This window comes from Cuculus canorus, chromosome 1 (genome assembly GCF_017976375.1).
Source record: "Cuculus canorus isolate bCucCan1 chromosome 1, bCucCan1.pri, whole genome shotgun sequence".
Classification (NCBI taxonomy): Eukaryota; Metazoa; Chordata; class Aves; order Cuculiformes; family Cuculidae; genus Cuculus; species Cuculus canorus.
Genome location: NC_071401.1, coordinates 20,059,024 through 20,076,297, shown reverse-complemented (window position 1 = coordinate 20,076,297; position 17,274 = coordinate 20,059,024). Strand labels below are relative to the sequence as shown.

General features: G+C 42.6%; 1 protein-coding gene across 5 annotated transcripts; it reads right to left on the bottom strand.

The window, feature by feature from the left end:
- Positions 1-8,369: 8,369 nt before the first annotated feature.
- Positions 8,370-16,892, bottom strand: HIKESHI (heat shock protein nuclear import factor hikeshi). 5 transcript variants are annotated; one of them, XM_054056224.1, is made up of 6 exons: positions 16,745-16,877; positions 16,238-16,346; positions 15,753-15,935; positions 12,748-12,899; positions 10,281-10,399; positions 8,370-8,608 (listed from the first exon to the last, which is right to left on the bottom strand). In XM_054056224.1, exons 1-6 carry the CDS (start codon positions 16,772-16,774, stop codon positions 8,554-8,556), a joined length of 648 nt encoding a protein of 215 aa, XP_053912199.1. In that variant the 5' UTR covers positions 16,775-16,877; the 3' UTR covers positions 8,370-8,553. The 5 variants fall into 5 exon arrangements, with proteins under 5 accessions (XP_053912199.1, XP_053912200.1, XP_053912201.1 ...); XM_054056225.1 differs by lacking the exon at positions 16,238-16,346 and having other exon boundaries at positions 8,378-8,608; positions 15,753-15,990; positions 16,745-16,892; XM_054056226.1 differs by lacking the exons at positions 16,238-16,346; positions 16,745-16,877 and adding an exon at positions 16,373-16,724 and having other exon boundaries at positions 8,378-8,608; positions 15,753-15,990.
- Between the last annotated feature and the right edge of the window lie 382 nt (positions 16,893-17,274).

Sequence of the window (17,274 nt, the reverse complement as noted above, 5' to 3'; positions counted from 1 at the left end):
TATATAGAACATTAGATTTTTAGAGATAAATAAATCTTTTGCTGTTTTAAAGATCATGAAGCTTATTACGGGAGCAGATATAGTGAAGGTTTATTTATTTCACCCAAATGATTTCATTCTTCTTCATGCAGTATCTCATTTAGATCAGATTTCAAGGATTCCTATGGGTTTTTTAGTATTGTAGTTTTGGAAACTCTAAAGTAGTAGACTTTCTCTAGTATTTTTTTTCTTCTCTCTCAGCAGCAACTAAAACTTCACTGCATTATCAATGCTTTTTTCGGCACCAATCCAAAACACACACAAGTCACTGTAAAGAATTTTTATTGTATCTTATTGTATCTTATCGTCCTTCTCTGCAGGGCTGCTTTCAGTCTCTTCATCCCCCAGCCAGTATCTATACTGAGAGTTGTCCTAACCCTGGTGCAGGATCTTTGCCTTGTTGAAGCTTAGAGGTGCCCATCACTGCCACTATGGGTCCTTCGGGAGGCAGTAACAGGAGAATTAGGGGCAGCATCTCCAGCAGGACTTGATGCAGTGCCAGAGCTGGGCACAGACATTCTGCGCGCGCTGTCCTACCCTCTCCAGCACCCGGCCTGCCGAGAAAGGTGCCCTGCTCGTGGCCATCAGCTGCTGGGGACCCCTCTCTGTTGGGTTGCTCGTGTCCAGAGCAGAAGGCACGCTCCAGCCACGCTCCATGGGATTGCTCATTGCTACCTCCAGGGAGGCACTTCTCTTTGGTCTTGCTTGCACCTCTTTGTCCTTGTAACCATCCGCAGCCTTCTCTGTGTCCATGATGTCTCGGGAGCTGCTGGGTAGCGATTCGACATCCACAGGTCTCTGCACCCTGTTTGCATCATCCTCAGGGACATGTTCTTGCTTGGTCCACCCCACACCGGTATCTTCCGTGGGGAGTCCTGGTGAAGTGCTGACCTTGACTTTTGCACAGGAACTTTATTAGGCTTGGGGGCTGAGCCACGTCCTGCTGGGGTGAGGAAAATGGGAGAATCTGAAGAAGAGGAGCTGACGGACTCCACGGAAACAGACTTGCTCCATTTCAGAGAGGACAGGAAGGACTGCAAGGAAGCCTGGGATGTTGCTGAGTAACGGAGGAAGCGCAGGGACCACGGGTTCTGGCAGTCACTTGTTGATGCCTCCAGGTTCCAGCTGTGTCTGAGGAGAGGGAATAAAACCAGCTGCCCCGTGGAATCTCTGGCAGGATGATTGTGAGGGTCTGGGGCACGATCTGGGGATCTCTTCCAGATGTGCATCATCAGATACCACATTTTATAACCAAATATGAGCTCCGTACATTGTCTTTGATGGAATAACACTGGCTTCCCCATTTCTTTTCGATTCCATACGTAATTTTCCCTATTGTGTATGCTGCCTCTGGAGTGTGGAAATTAAAAATATTTTGGTAAAATTTCAAAGATGAGTTTCATAAAGCGGATACCAAAGAGCTGACACTTTCCACACCACATTCTGTTTTCCTGGTGTGTCTTTCCTAGTAGCCGTACTCACGTCATTCAGCTAATTCTTATTCTGGTTGGTTTGGGATCAGATTTGTATTTATGTATGAAGACAAACAGAACAGAGCTGTTTCCTGAAATCTCTGAGAGAGAAAGACGGAACTGTCTGACAACGGTTAATGATTCTCTTCCCTCTTCTGAAGATCTACATCTTTGAATTTTGCTTGTGCAGGCTGCTACCCATAAACACTGGCTGATACGAGGACAATGTTCCCATGGAAGGATTAGCGCTTGTCTGCTTGTAGTGATTTTTTCACTGAGGAAAGTTACTCATGAGCTAATGGGTTTACTTTTAGCTTTGCATTGGAGACCTAGGCTGTGATGTAGATCATTCTAGGAACAGTTAATACCCACGAGCTGCCTGCTGCCCTCAGATGTCTCCTGAGCAACAGAAAAACTTCTTCGGGAACAAGTGGCAGACAGTTGCAGAATGTGTGCAGATGCAAAACAGCGGTAGAGGCAGCAGCCACCTCCTCTCCATCCTCCCAGGGGCCGGTGAGCGAGTATTTTCGGGACAGTTGCTCAGAACAACAACTTTGTGATGAAAGTATTTTGCAAGAAAAAGTTTCCCCCTTTTCCTCGAGCAAGCTGAAAGAGCAACAACACTCTGCGTACCAGTGTCCCTTACCGGATCAGCGATGGATGGGCTGCTGGTGGAGAGAGTAGTAACTCGGGTTGTGAGTAGATACTGGTGCAATTTTATGCTAAGACATACTTCTGAATCCTTCCTATTCCAACCGTCCACGTTGCAGGCGATTTCACCTTGGAACTTGGGAGTGGGAGGCTGAGCAAAGTTTCAACTCTAAATTTTCGTCTGCGAATTGAGACGTTGGATGCGTATGGATATACTGCCATCCCGTGGACATTATGTTAACATCCTTTGTTTATAGATTTTAATCTAGATATTTTTGTGAGGAATGAAGTAACTGACTGGAAGAGACCACCAATTGACTGTGTATGCCCTTGGTGTAGCCCGAAATAAAATTTCTTTAGCTCTTAGCTATATTGAAGCTCAGCTGTGAATTGCAGTGGTAATCAGAAGAGAAGGCGAAGGGAGCATTTTACCCACTGAAATCCAAAAGGTAATTGGGGACAACAGAACGAAATTTGAAAGGGAGTTCCAATCTTGGTGGTATTTAGTCAGTTTTAACTATGATCTTGTCAACCATAAGGCCACAGCGTTTGCTTTAACAACACACAATGCTTCTGTACACACCGTACGTTCAGTCATTTCATTAGGCTTGAATCACAGCAAAGCTAGACTCTATCCTCTCAGAGAAGGGAGTCTGGGCCCAAAAGAACAACAGAGATTTATTTGTGAGAACAATAAATACCATCAAAGCCCAAGACTTTTGACTTGACACTGAACAAGACCTTTGCCATTTTGGAAACCCCCTAACTGTGCTTGTGTGTATTGGTAAGGGTTGTGTTTGGATAAGGACTTTTTGTGACCCCATACTCTTAGAGAAGATTGCTGGACAGTCCAGATTGGGTTGTAACAGCCAGGCACTTTGGAGGTGGGAGGTTATGGGAGAAAGCATGTATGGGTTCCAGCTCGATGAGAGGAGACTGTGCCCCTCAACTAGCACGAGCAGAGAAGATACCTTTGTCGTGCGTGTGCCAACACAGGTGGCCGATGCCTTGGCGTGCCTAGGATATCAGTAGCAAATGCAGAGCAAGCAGCCATTGTTCTGAAGTTTACTAACAAGCTTAAAAGACCTTGGAATCATTAGCAGTGCTCGTGGGAATATGTGGGCTTGTAGCAAAGAGAAATAAGAAGATAAGGGGTATATCTCTAGCATTAGTCATTGCTCTTCATCTCTGTAGTCATAGAAACTTCAGTAGTGGAATTTTTTTGGGTAGCTGTTAACGGGGCAGACAAGGCTATATAAGCTGTACTTTCACTCAATAAACCCGATTTCATTTGTACCATATTTGGAGTCCGTGCCCCCATTGCCCCACATTGCACAGATTGACACCTTTCCCACTGGGAGCAAAGCAGGTGTTGGAACTCTGCTCTTCCACCACTGCAACAAGGCTGCATCTGCTCCCTGTTTCCTGTAACAAGCTGTGCCCCCACAGTAATGGAGGAGCCAGCCGGGGTCCTGTCCTGAGGAGGGCTATTGCCACCAGCTTTCCCAAGAGGGATCCTGGCTGGGAGATCAATTTTTACTCCACTTACTACAGCAAGAAAGGTAACAAATGATTGGTAGTTATCTACAACAAGTTAACAGTAACAGCTTTTAAAGACAATGCTTCCCATCGTGACTATAAGGTAATAAGCATTGTAATCAAGAAAGATACATCACTAATTGCCTTGTCACCATTATCTGGATCTGAAGTCGCTGGGGGAGCATTTTTCTTCTGGTGAGGATTTAGAGAGCCGGTCCCAGCAATTAGGATTCCCATGCAGTGCTTCGACTCATAGGTAGGGTCTCCAAAAATTTGCTATGAGGGGCCTAGTTTTTATGCCACTGGATAAACAACTTACATCACCCCAAAAGTTGGAGTCTGGTCCCAGCTGCTTACCACGCCTCCTTCTCCCAGAACGTTGTGAGGATCGTGTACCCGATGATTAACAGGGATGCTGTAAAGGATGCTGAGTAGTGATGGTGAACAGGATACTGAGCAGGGACAGTGCACAAGATGCTGAGATGGTATACAGGGGCTGAACAGGGATGGTGTAGGAGATGCTGAGTGAGGATGATGTATGGGAGGCAGTGTGGGGATGGGGTATGTGATATATAGCAGTAAGGGGTTGAATGCTAAAATATTCTTAAAAGTAAATATTTTATTTATGAACATATATTTGAAATGCAAGTATTGCAGAGGAAAGGTGGTCTTGAATAGAAAATGTTTCCTTGCTCAGATGACAAAATAAACCATTTTTTTTCCATTTATTTTTCTCATCTTGAGCCCCAAACATTGCCTGTGTTGCATACTACAGACATGCATTTGAGTTAAATTCTCCTCTTCGGGTTGGAACATGTACCATCAACTTGTGATGGCGTACAGCCTTTCACACAAAATTTGTTGTTCAATGCAGTGCATTTTTGCACAGCAATTTACCTTTGACATATAAAGTGAACACACCACTCTTCTGTGAAGGAAAATACATTTGGCCCAATTCTGTACTTTGATTATCAGCCTAAAACTCCTCCATCTTTTCTCCCAGTTGGTGTGCTCGCTCAGAAGTACACCCTGACAATTTATGTTCAACTTTGCAGTTCCCTTGGGGCATTTACCCAAGTCAGTATATGCGTCTGTGTTTGGAATCCAGTTGACAATCCACCGCAAGCTGTTGTGTTTCATCAACTACTGGCCTCAGTAGTTCAGACTAATCTTTTTTTCCCCCCTCAGAATTCTTCAGTGGAGTTACTTGCTTCATCTTTCAGATAGTACTGTTAAGAAAACACTTCAAATGACACAATTTAAGCTTGTTTTCTAGAAGAGAGGGTTCTGTGTCAGATGTCTCTAAAGTTCTTGTTTACAATAGGCAATGGTGCTTGGAAACAAAGCTGTCTTTACTGCAGCAGTTCTTAAGGACGTTGTGCTGCCTAAAGGATTACATAGTGGAAACAACCGAAGAGAAGATATATTCTCATGCCAAACTGAAGGGACACCAGCTTCTTCCAACCTTCCTAGAATTTAGAACAACATTCCTTGTTTTGTTGACGACTAGGGAGATGCTTTATTCTACCTTCTGAGTAGAATCACAGAGAAGTTCATAGGACAGTCAAAACCCTATCACAGTTCACTGTGCTGCAGTGAGTTTCTCAGCGCAGATCATAACAGATTCTTCTTAAACAGAGGAAACTACAGCAAATCCTTGATGTGACTTTGACATTTTGATGTAACCCATTTTCCTCCCAGAAAACCTCTTCCAGGGACTAATAACCATTAGACTTATTGTTGTTCTCTTTCACATCGTTCTTCATACAGTAATTAGAGAAACCTGAAGAGAAAGACAAATTCATCAAATACCTCCACTGTCAATAACTTAGTAGCTTCACTATTCAAATCCACAACTCTGAATTGGCCCATAATAGTGGTTTCAAAGCTATTTTACTTGCAGCAGGAAAAGAGTCCCCAAAGAATTCTCTTGATTACACTTCTGTACTGGAAAAGTTGAGACAGGTACGCTGAGATCAAGGTCAGTAGTGTCTTCATGCTAAAAAGAGGGAAATACCATTTATGTGAGCTGGGGTGAAAGAACTTACAGTGGAAGTACCAGCAGGAAAACGATCAGCATATTCTCAGTTGCCTGATCACCCTTCAGAATGAGGTCAAGAAGGAAAAACTCCATTTATTTTATTTACACCTGAACCCCTCAAGATATCAGACAGGCATGAAAGAGTCCTGCCATTTTTCATCTTGTAATTTCTTCCACTTCCAATGTAGTTTTCAAAGAATATTTCTATGCATGCACATGGAACATGGATTTCTTGTTGAAGCCAAGTATTTTAATTAAAAAACCCCAAAGTCATAGGCAAATAGTTTTCACTGACTTTAATTTTAAATAATTTTCAAGAGTAATATAAAAGTCACAGGTTTGTCTATTCAGACTAATAGTTATTTCCCCCTCAGAACAATTCAATCCTCCTTTCTGATTCCATATGAGGAATATTCACAGTGAGAACTCCTCATCCACTAACTATGAGTCTGAGCAGGAAAAAGATGGGGAATGGCAGCAGGTTCCTGCCTGGCACAGCAAGGAAAGGTAGGAGAGGTGGTGGGGTAGCCCTCTATGTTAGAGAGTGCTTTGATACCCTTGAGCTCGATAATGGTGACGACAGGATTGAGTGTGCATAAAAATCAGAGGAGCCTACAAGAAGGCAGATATTGTGACAGGAGTCTGTTGTAGACCACCCAGCCAAGAAGCAGCAGACGAGCTCTTCTACAAACAAGTCTCAAGATCGCTAGCTCTTGTCCTTGTGGGAGACTTTAATCGACCAGATGCCTGCTGGAAGTACAATACGGCACAGAGGAAGCAGTCTAGAAGGTTCCTGGAGTGTGTGGAAGACAACTCCCTCACACAACTGGTGAGTGCACCGAGAAGGGAAGGTGCCCTCGTGGACCTGCTGTATGAGAACAGAGAAGGCCTTTTGGGAGATGTGACGGTTGGAGGACACCTGGGGCAAAGCGATCATGAGACTTTTTTATTTCAATAACAACATGTATTACAATTAAGTGGTATCCCACAGGATGCTCATTCAAGCCAAGCTGTAAGTCTGTTAGGAGTGGCTACTTTGTGCATAACACTTTTGGGACTAGGAAATAAAAGTTCAGGCCAGTGGAAAAGTGAGTCTGAGGCTGCCCATCATTCTAGTTATCAGATTGAGTGTCTCACACAAGAAACCCAGGAAAATCAAACCAAGGAAAGATTCTGAAAGGTTTTACATCCACTCAAATTAGAAAAAGGCTTATTTTTGTATGAATTTCCAAGCCAAACTATTGAATTTCATGGCGGGGGGTTGGAATTTGAGTATCTTTCAGAGTACTGCACAGCTTGATCATTCTGTCATATTGTCCTTTATTTATTTAATGCAAATGATTTCATCCCTCTTCATGCAGTTTCTCATTTAGATCAGATTTCAAGGATTACTACGGGCTTCTTGGCATATCTTGTACTTGGGAAAACACGAAAGTGGTAAAGATTTCTCTTTTTTTTAGTTACTCTCTCAGCAGCAACTAAAACATTACTGGGTTATCAATGCTGTTTTCGGCACCAATCGAAAACACATATAAGCTGCCTATATATTCTCCACCCCTTATTCCACACCGCTTAGGTCTGTCTCAAGTCCCACACTACCACAGTATACCCTCATTAACTACACTTTCCTCCCTAAAATGTCTGTAAAATGTCCCTAAGCTTCTAGGAAACATCCACTTATTTCTTTTGGTCCACAGCTTTGGGCTTTGTCGGAGAGCATGGAGATGCTTTATTACGCTTTTATATAAGTTCAGAGTAGAATCACAGACAAGTTATCCTTCCGGCGACATCCAGGAGCAGGACGGTGAGTCACAGCGGGGTGACAGCTTGTGGCAGTGTGGCGCTTGCCAGACCCAGGCAACGCCCAGGTGAAGCCAGGCGGGAGCGGGCCCGTGTGGCCTCCTGACACGCGGCCACTGCCGTGAGGCGCCTGACGGGAAGGGGGTGGCAGGGAACGTGCAGCCACGCAGGTGGAGCCTCCGTGGGTCCCTGTGTCAGAGCTAAGGGAGGAAGTAACTAGGCTGAGGAGCAGTAGGGAGTGCGAGAGGGAGACAGACCAGTGGAGCACCCTTCCTCTGCTCCCTCTCACAAAGTGAGCAGGCAGCCAGAATGAGCACAGTTGAGAACTCCCCATCCACTAACTGTGAGACCGAGGAGGAAAAAGATGGGGAATGGCAGCAAGTTCCTGCCCCGCACAGCAAGCGTTTGGAGTAGATACGAAGTGCTGCAAGTGGAATCAACTTTCCCTAGGCTGAGCCATCCTCAACTGACCATCAAAGCAATCTCTGAGAAAAAGAAAAGAGTGATTGTTCTTGGGGATTACCTTCTGAAGGGAACAGAAGGCCCGATCTGCAGACCGGACCCCACTTCACAGGGAGGTCTGCTGCCTGGCTGGGGCCTCAGTGAAACATCATAAGAAAGCTTCATTCCCTGGTAAAGCCTACAGATGATTATCCTCTGTTAGTGTACACCTGAACCCCTCAAGATATCAGATAAGCATGAAAGAGTGCTGCCATTTTTCATCTTGTAATTTCTTCTACTTCCAATGTAGTTTTCAAAGAGTATTTCTACGCATGCACATGGAATATAGATTTCTTGTTGAAACCAAGTATTTTAATAAAATCCCAAAGTCATAGACAAGTAGTTTTCACTGACTTTAATTTTAAATAACTTTCAAAAGTAATATAAAAGTCACAGGTTTGTCTATTCAGACTAATCGTTTTTGCCCCCTCAGAATTCTTCAGTGGAGTTACTTGCCGCATCTTTTAGATAGTACTGTGAAGCAAACACTTCAAATGACACAAATTAAGCTTATGTTTTCCAGAAGAGAGGGTTCTGTGTCAGACGTCTCTGGAAGTTCTCATACCTAGAAAAAAAAAAAACCAAACCAACGCACACACAAATCAATACCAACCCAAACCAGTAAGATGCTGCAAATAAAATGGCTTTGAAAGTGACAAAACCAATTTAGTCTATGTGGAGAATATGATAAATTACATCTACTCCACATCAGGAAGTGAGTAAATCCAAAATCCTCCTTCCTGATTCCACATGAGGAATATTCACACTGAGACTTTTTTATTTCAATAACAACATGTTATTACAATTAAGTGGTATCCCACAGGATGCTCATTCAAGCCTAGTAAAATTTTAAGTCAATTAGAAGTGGCTACTTTGTACATAACATTTTTGGGATTAGGAAATAAAAGTTCAGGCCAGTACAAGAGTGAGTCTGAGGCTGCCCATCATCCTAGTAATCAGATCGGGTGTCTTACAGAAGAAACGCAGGAAAATGAAACCAAGGAAAGACTCCAAAAGGTTTACAACCACTTAAATTAGAGAAAGGCTTATTTATGTCCGAATTTCCACGGCAAACTATTGAATTTCATGGCAGGGGGGTTAGAACTAGGTGATCTCTAAGGTCCCTACCAACCCAAACTATTCTATGCATTTCCATTGCAGCCTGACCATTGCACAGACTCATGACACTCTACATGTTACAAGCTATAGTAACTCACAAACATATGAACAGAGCCAAACAACATTGGGTTTCTGTGGATATAAGTACATTAACAGATTCCTATACACAAATGTGTTCAGTTTATTAGTTATGCCTCACTTCACTATATTGTTTTGAACAATAACCAAAAGCAAATTCAGCATCGTACAGGCAATGACCAGCCATCACCCTGATTCTTTAGCCTGTCTTCCCTTTGGTTTCTCTCAACGACTTCACCTACAAGTATTATGGAGTGCATAGAGTTATCTTCTAAACAGAAGAGATCTGCACCAAGTTACACTCCCAATGAAAATATACTGCTGACATTAACAGCCTGCATATTCATGAGATCTATACCAACAATAAAACCGCATTCCTAAAGCCCAAAATACTGTTTGAAAATGGGTCCAGGTTAATACTGTACAGGCTAAAGATGTTTAAGCTGATAAACTGTGGGAAAGAATTTTCAGACATCTTAAAGTGCTGCCTGCGGTTCCAAATGCATCTCCAGACTATACACGTTATCCCCCTAGGCAGCTATTTCTTAAACCAACCCTGGAAAACAACTCTCCAAATTTTGCATTTGTGCTCAAGGATCTTGGTGACAGAACCAGGTCAACTAGGAACACAATTCCTCCCCCTCTCCCATGTTCTTAAGCAATGTAACTAAGCTGGAATTATGTCTAGGAAAAGACGAAACATAAATAAGAACAAATCAACAAGTATCAATGTATTCTTTCTCCTCATGGCTACAGAGCATTTGCATAATCAGCAACACACTGCAAATCCACTTGTCAAGGGTGACGTTTCTAGAAACAGAAAAATTTCACAGGTTGTATAGCCCTTTTCCAACAAAAAATAGTATGAAGATGCTGACAAATAAATATAGAAACAGTGGATAGTACCTCTGTATACTTGAGATAAACAACAAAAACTTTTAAACATTTTTGTGCCATCTCGCTGACCTAACAGTTCAATAATTAGCTGGTTTAATGCCTAGAAAAAAGAGCACTTGTTACTAAAGATCATTTGTTATTACCATTTCAGAACTACATTGGCAGGAATGAAAGCTTCAGAAGGATTTGGTGTCATCTGTGCCTGAGTAACAGCAAATGATGAAGCGAAGTTATAGAAATTATCCAACATCTTCTGAGTGAACTGAAATAAAAAGGAGACATTTTAAGTAAATTATTTTTTCAGATTGAATTTTCGTGCAGGGGTTTAACAGACATAACTCCTACATGATATAAAATTATCATTGCCATCTAAAACACAATCGGAAAGGGGATATAGTAGGTCCAGGGATGTCTGCTTTAGATAGACAAAATATCTTAACTTTTGGTCTTGCCCTCAGACCCATCTAGCATCCAGAAATCATTTACAGAATCTTCACTCTCTTCCTGCCCAGTTTCATCCAAATGGATAAACAGTTTTGGGAAGAACATTTTCTTCTAATGATAAAGTAGTGATGTAGTGACAAGAGATGTCCCGCTCCTCCAAATTATACCATCAGAAGAACTACAGACAAGGTCAAAGCTGCCACTCCAGCTCATAGTCAAACACTAGCTGTTAAACCCGCTAAAGTCTGCAGTCCATCTTATTACACGTCGGACTCCAGCAACTGGGAAATCTCCTTTAGCTTTCACCACAAGGACTGCTATCCAGGCATCCTTTGCCACACGATCTTGCTGGGGAAAACATGAAAAAAATGCACAGGAAATTCGAAATTGTAGAAATTGAAAAGTAAAAGAGGCCAGTAAGCCTAAGGTACCTCCTTCATTCCCCTATCCTTTTTATTTATTTAAAACATACGCATTGTTTTGGAGGAAGAACAAAGTATTTTCCTAGACAGCGAAATGATGGAGGAAAACAGAGCCTGGAGTGATATATGCACTCTCTTGTGCTTCCCTCCACCTGCTCTAATGAAAGGAGTCAAAGAACTGATATCCTATAACCCAGGAGCCTACCCTCAAGTCTTGCCCTCTCCACATGCAGAACTCTGATTCTGGCCCACTTTTTCCCATATATCTTTTCTATAACAGAAATATATGTATATAAAAATACATATATATAATCAAAAACTTTTGTTAAACTTACTAAACATGTAATAGGATAGCAATCCATTAAGAGTAGCAAGAGACAACTTTGCTTTAAAGATATATTTTTATTGCTCTAATGTAGCAGTTCTAAAAAGATTATGTCAAGTATTAAAAAAAAAATGTTAGTCAAAGATTTCCTTCATGACTTTACATATTTTCTCTACAGGAGTAACCATTACTTCAACCTTTGGCTCAACAGCATCCCTTGAAAGCAATATATAATTTCAGTTAAGATCCTACTTTTCTTAATAGAAAAAAAACCTAACTGGAAATTACATTTGTAAAAAAGTTAGGCAATCATGAGATTTTTTTTTTTTTATTTAAGTACTATTACCAGAGAAGTCCACCAGCCACCTTGAAAACAACCTCACGTGGCACATCATTGCCTCATGACTTAACTACTGCTATAACAGAAATGTGTGGAATCAAAAATATTATGTAGATGTCATTTGCCCCTAACCACTCAGTTAACTATACTATTAAAAAATAAACCTGTCACTGAACTTCTAGTCATGATAACTTTCCCCAAGAGATACTAGCTATTTAGAGCTATTCTGTGTATAAACTGCCATTACTGTCTAATTAACCAATCTAACTCAGCAAGTGTCTGTAAGTAAAGTGAACATGGAAAAAACCACAAGCTTCAATAAAAGCCTCATCAGCTTCTGAAATGTTAAAAGATAATGCCATCAGCATTCAGGAAATCAAGAACTGCCATGCAGATCTAGCGTGCCTTGAGCTGCTGTTAGATGAACAACTAGCAGCCAGTGCTGGCTGAGTGTTTCCAGAGGTTCAAACTAACAGACAGGCTGGTGAAAAATGGCAAGTGTAGCAGCCCAGGGCCTGGTCCAGAGAAGAAGAGCTGGGAAAAAAAATAAAATATCCATCTTTTTGTGGTAGAAGGCATGATTCTGTTGTTCTGCAGAACTACATCAGAAGGATTTCTCAAGGGTCAGTGGTACACTTGGATACCTGTCTGCATCCATACTCAAGTCTGCCTTGACTGTTGACTAAGTGCCTGCAAGTCTACGCACTGAAGTTCCAGCACCTACAAATCACCAAAGATCCACTGTGTCTTACATGCATTTAGTAATAGCTGCTCCTATAAGGAAGCATCACAAGTATTTTTAAAAAAGTAGAGTGACATTGACACAAGCGAGTCTATTGTTCTGATTCTGAGCATGCAAAATCCAATCCTTTACAGGAGACAGTTTTCCAGTGTAAAAAAAAAAAAAAAGTAATTTCAAAGTATCAAAGCATCCAGCCAAATGATTCAGCAGTGGTTAAGTTGGTTACAATCCTACAGCCTCCCACAGCAGCTTTTTTTTTATTAGTAGTTCTTCAGAGGCTCAATTTTTAAGACTTTCACAGTACAAAGAATTTCTGAAAACATAGTGTCCAAGCTACCTCCGTGAATGAATCTACTGATGACACAGCAGCATTTGCAACAGGAGTCTGCTGGGCCAGGTTCTCCAGCAGTTCTACTGATATTCCAATCTGGGCCACCGTTGGTGTCTGAGGGAGGTTCATGGCACCAAAGGGATGCTGACTTCCTTTCCCTGAAAGCACCACAAAGAGCACGTTAGATTTGGCATACGTGTAAAGACCGTGTTACTTAAATAACTGGGTTTCTCCTGTAGAAGGTATTCCTTAACTCCCACCAGAGAGTTCTCCCTATGTCAGAAATACAGGAAAACCACACAGTCTGAGCACAGGCACACAAGAGCACAATAGATGAACGGGTGCAATAGGCACATTTGAAAAAAACAGCAGATCTGAAGGAAATTTCTAAAAAATGGAAAAACATAATTTTATAGCTCCCTATGAAGCAAATGGATTTAACAGGAAAACGGATCTGTGGATAAGAGACAGCAGTACCTTTCTCTACAGGAACTGAGCCTTTAATTCATCTTGCAATAATTGCAGATAAACAGGAAATACGCAATACTGCTGCACAGTTGTTTGACTCACTCATTCAAACCAGGTCCTTGTGAACCTGTTTGTGTACTGAAAAACAGAGAACGTTACTTCAAGATGACTCTGACTCAAAGCTATACCTGTTGAGGGCTGGGCAGCCCCCACTCTCATCTGAACTGTCCAGAACTACCACCAGCTGCAATCATCAAAGGAATAGCCATGGGACATAAAGGCACCTCCAACTAACTACATCATAGCAGAGCAAATGTAATCAGAACAATACTTTTTCACCTCTTTCTTACCCTTCATTGAACCCTTGATTCAAAAGAGTAAACCCTCATTATCTTTCAGCCCAACCATGTAAAAAGATTTACCCATCTCTAGGCCTCAAATACAGATATTATAGTAGGGAATGCATTTGTAAAGTGAAAAACAGAGCATCGCACATATTGCATGCTACACCACAGAAAGTCTGCAATGGAAATGGCTACCCTGTACCTCTTATACCGTTTGTTAACATAATTCCAGTAAGGATGTAAAATTCCAGCCCAAGGTTTGTTTTCTATTTCTACCACACTTTCCAACACAACTGAAAAATAATGAAAAAAACCCAACCTTACTATTACAAGGCAAGGAGTATTTCTAACTTTTATAGAGGAGCTCAAAAGGAATCTTTTAGAGAGTATTATGACATTCCCATGAGACATCTTCTAGACCCAACCTAGAAGTCTCTTATTCCTGAGTTTAAATAGCACCTGTCTATGAAAAAGTCCAAGTCTATAATTTAGTCTCTACTCAACAAATCACTTTTTCACATTGAAGAGTGTATTCTACAAAAGCAAATTCCCCTTTGGTTCATACATTGAGGCAACCTTGTGGTATCCCACTTGGAAACATTGTAGCATTCACGTGCACTGTCTTTCACAAGTGGGGACAGGGCAGGAAGAACGAGAGAACCTAACAAAAAAACCCGCATCAACACCATTCTACCTGATCCTCATAGTCCAGAAACTGCATTTAACAGCCCAACTGGTCCTTACAATGACATGCAACATATCACCGAACCCATACAGGTCCGGGGCATTTCAGACACTAAATGCAAACTCAATGGAAGAGTTACTAATGATACGTTTAACAACTCCAGCTCTCTGTAATCCCTCTCTGGTCTCTCCTTTCTACAGCCTCAGTCTTCTCCATCATACAGTTGTTTATGGTCATGGAAACTAAGGCTGTGTGGCTTATACAGACCGCAGTCAGAAACAACAATCGTACAGACAGAGGTCTCTGTTGTTCAGACTAAGCACCACATTGCTTCACAGTACTGCAAATGCACTCAATTGTGTTACAGACTTCTTCCTAGCAAAATTATGGCTAATCATGGAAAAAAACATCTGAAAGTGTTTTCCCAAGCTGTCTGAAAATACAAAATAGTAAGCCTCTCAAGCATGAGAAATATACTGGAAAAGCTGGCAAAAGAAACTTTACCATTTCACTAACAACACAACTTTGGAATATTAAGAAACTTGACCCCCAAAACCCTCCCTATGGCTGCCATTTCCTCTGAAGACGCCCAAATTTTTGAGGAACATATATTATCAGAATTAATTTGCTCTGCACCTTGAGAGCCCTTATCTCATGTCACGCTACTATTCAGGACTGATTCAAAAGAAAGCATGCACCATTATGAATTAATACACTTTATTACAGCAATGTTTATCCAAACAGAGACTCAAGTTAAGGCTGTAGACTGCCTGGAAGCCTATGAAAGATACGTATCCCTCTATCACCATAACACTTCAAGATGCTAAACCAACAAATCTGCTGTTTTAATAAAGGAAAGGTGTGCAACTGAAACAATCATTTTTATAATAGGCATTTAGGAAAAAAACAGCCATATTACTTCAGGTAGCACCAGCATTCTCTGACTCCCCTGTGACTCAAACTTCTCTATAGTATATTTCCAAAACAGTGAAACACCAGGAAAGCTGTTGTGCAATAACACCCTCTACTGGGGAATTGCATAGTGCAACCACAACCGAGTGGGAGGTGGTTGTCTGAAATATCTAGATCAGACTCCACTCATTGCAAAATCTGCCTTTCTGCTACAAACAATATAACCACTTTGCAGTAGAAGCTGAAAGAAAATGCAGCAGGCATGTCTTAAAGCCATGTTATGGAAGTTACATGGTCATTCTTCCTTAGGTTCTCTATGCACTGGAACACATGCCTAGTCTGCTCAAAGGAATTTCCAGATCAACACCATGAACAAGAGATGAGTGAGAAATTTCACTAGGATCATTAACATAAGGGCAGACTTCAAGACGCTGACAAACTGCTTCTAGTACATCTGCTTGCAACTACCTGGAAACACTCAGAGGTCTGCCTTTTCAAGAAGATTTTGTTCAAAATCACCTTCAAACATTTATCCCCTTATGCATGCAGGAACACATTTGTTTCACTGACCGCTATGTTCTTACTGGATTTACCAGTCTTACCAGATTTCAGTCCAGAAATTTTGAAGATGGCACTTGGCTTCTCATTAGTGACAAACCCCAGCAGCTGCCACACTGCTATCCCGTTCTGGTCTGGATAACAAAAATAGACAGATCCTCCCATTCCTTCTGGAAATGGTATTGTTCCCAGCATGAAGACCACTACATGGTTGATGTTTTCATAGTCTGGTAAATCAAATACAAATTTGTCTTCAGCCACTTGCTGGGGAGCTGCTTGTACCTGAAGAGAACAAACATTTCATTAATATTACTATCTTTTAAATCTTTGATTGCAACTGTGAATTTCCTTATACAGAAATACACCTAAAGTGAAACAGAACAAGAAGTGAGGAACGTGCTACCCTAAATATAAAACAGCCAGATAAAAGTCAAACATGGCAGAAGAACAACTGCAAAAAAAAGTATTACTAAAAAACATCTACCTGCACTGAATGTATATCCTACCCGAGACTACAGGATCAGAATACCTTCGCTCCCCATGTGCGTAGAAGGAAAATAGGGTGCAGAGGAGGTTGCCAAGTCCATAAGCAGTGGCTGTTGACCACCTAGCTGGCATAACCCCAGCATCATGGAAACCTGTTCATATAGGAAATACAACAGACCTTGAGATCCGCACCAGAAGGGTGACTTAATGCCAGAGCAAAATACACCCTTCTCTCCACCCAAGATGCCACATCCTTGCAGCCAACGCACTATTCAGCCTTGAAAACCTTCTTTTAAGTTCCCAGGTGGACTATAAGAAGTCCAAGCCTCTCCATTAACAGAGGGGACAGTGCCTAACTCCCGGCAACGAGGCTCTGCAATGCAGCTGGGTACGAGGGCCCGGAGCAAGCGAGGCGCAGCCGACGAGGACAGCAAGGTCCCCTCCGCCTGAGCCCGGGGAGGGGCGGCCGGTGGGGAGGGCTCCGCGGGGCAGCCCTATGGCAGCTCCCCGCCGGGTCGGCGGTCCCGCCCGCAGCCGGGGCAGCGCTCACCAGCCTGCCCGCCACCAGGCAGCCAAACATGGTGACGGCCGCCGAACCCCCTCAGACGCTTCGCTGCTCCACGGGCTCCATCAACGCCGTCTCCCGGAAGTCAGCGCGCCCCACCTGGGGTACTTCCGGAGCGCGGCCTCAGGGGACGAGGGAGGCGGAGCAGGTGGACTGCAGCTCCCATGGTGCAACGCGCCCTCGCGCCGCCGGCCGTGCCGGCGGGAGTTGTAGTTCGCCTTTGGAGCCGGGTCGAACTGGCGGCACCGATTGGCGGTTGATAAAATCCGCGTTCAGAAATTAAAGACAGAACTATTGGAACAGGTCCAGAGAAGGGCTAAAAAGATGATCAGAGGGCTGGAGCACCTCCCATAGGAGGACAGGCTAAGAGAGTTGGGGTTGTTCAGCCTCGAGAAGAGAAGGCTCCAAGGGGACCTTATAGCGACCTTCCAGTACCTGAAGGGGCTACAAGAAAGCTGGAGAGGGACTGTTCACAAAGGCTTATAGTGTGATAGGACTGGGGACAATGGGTATAA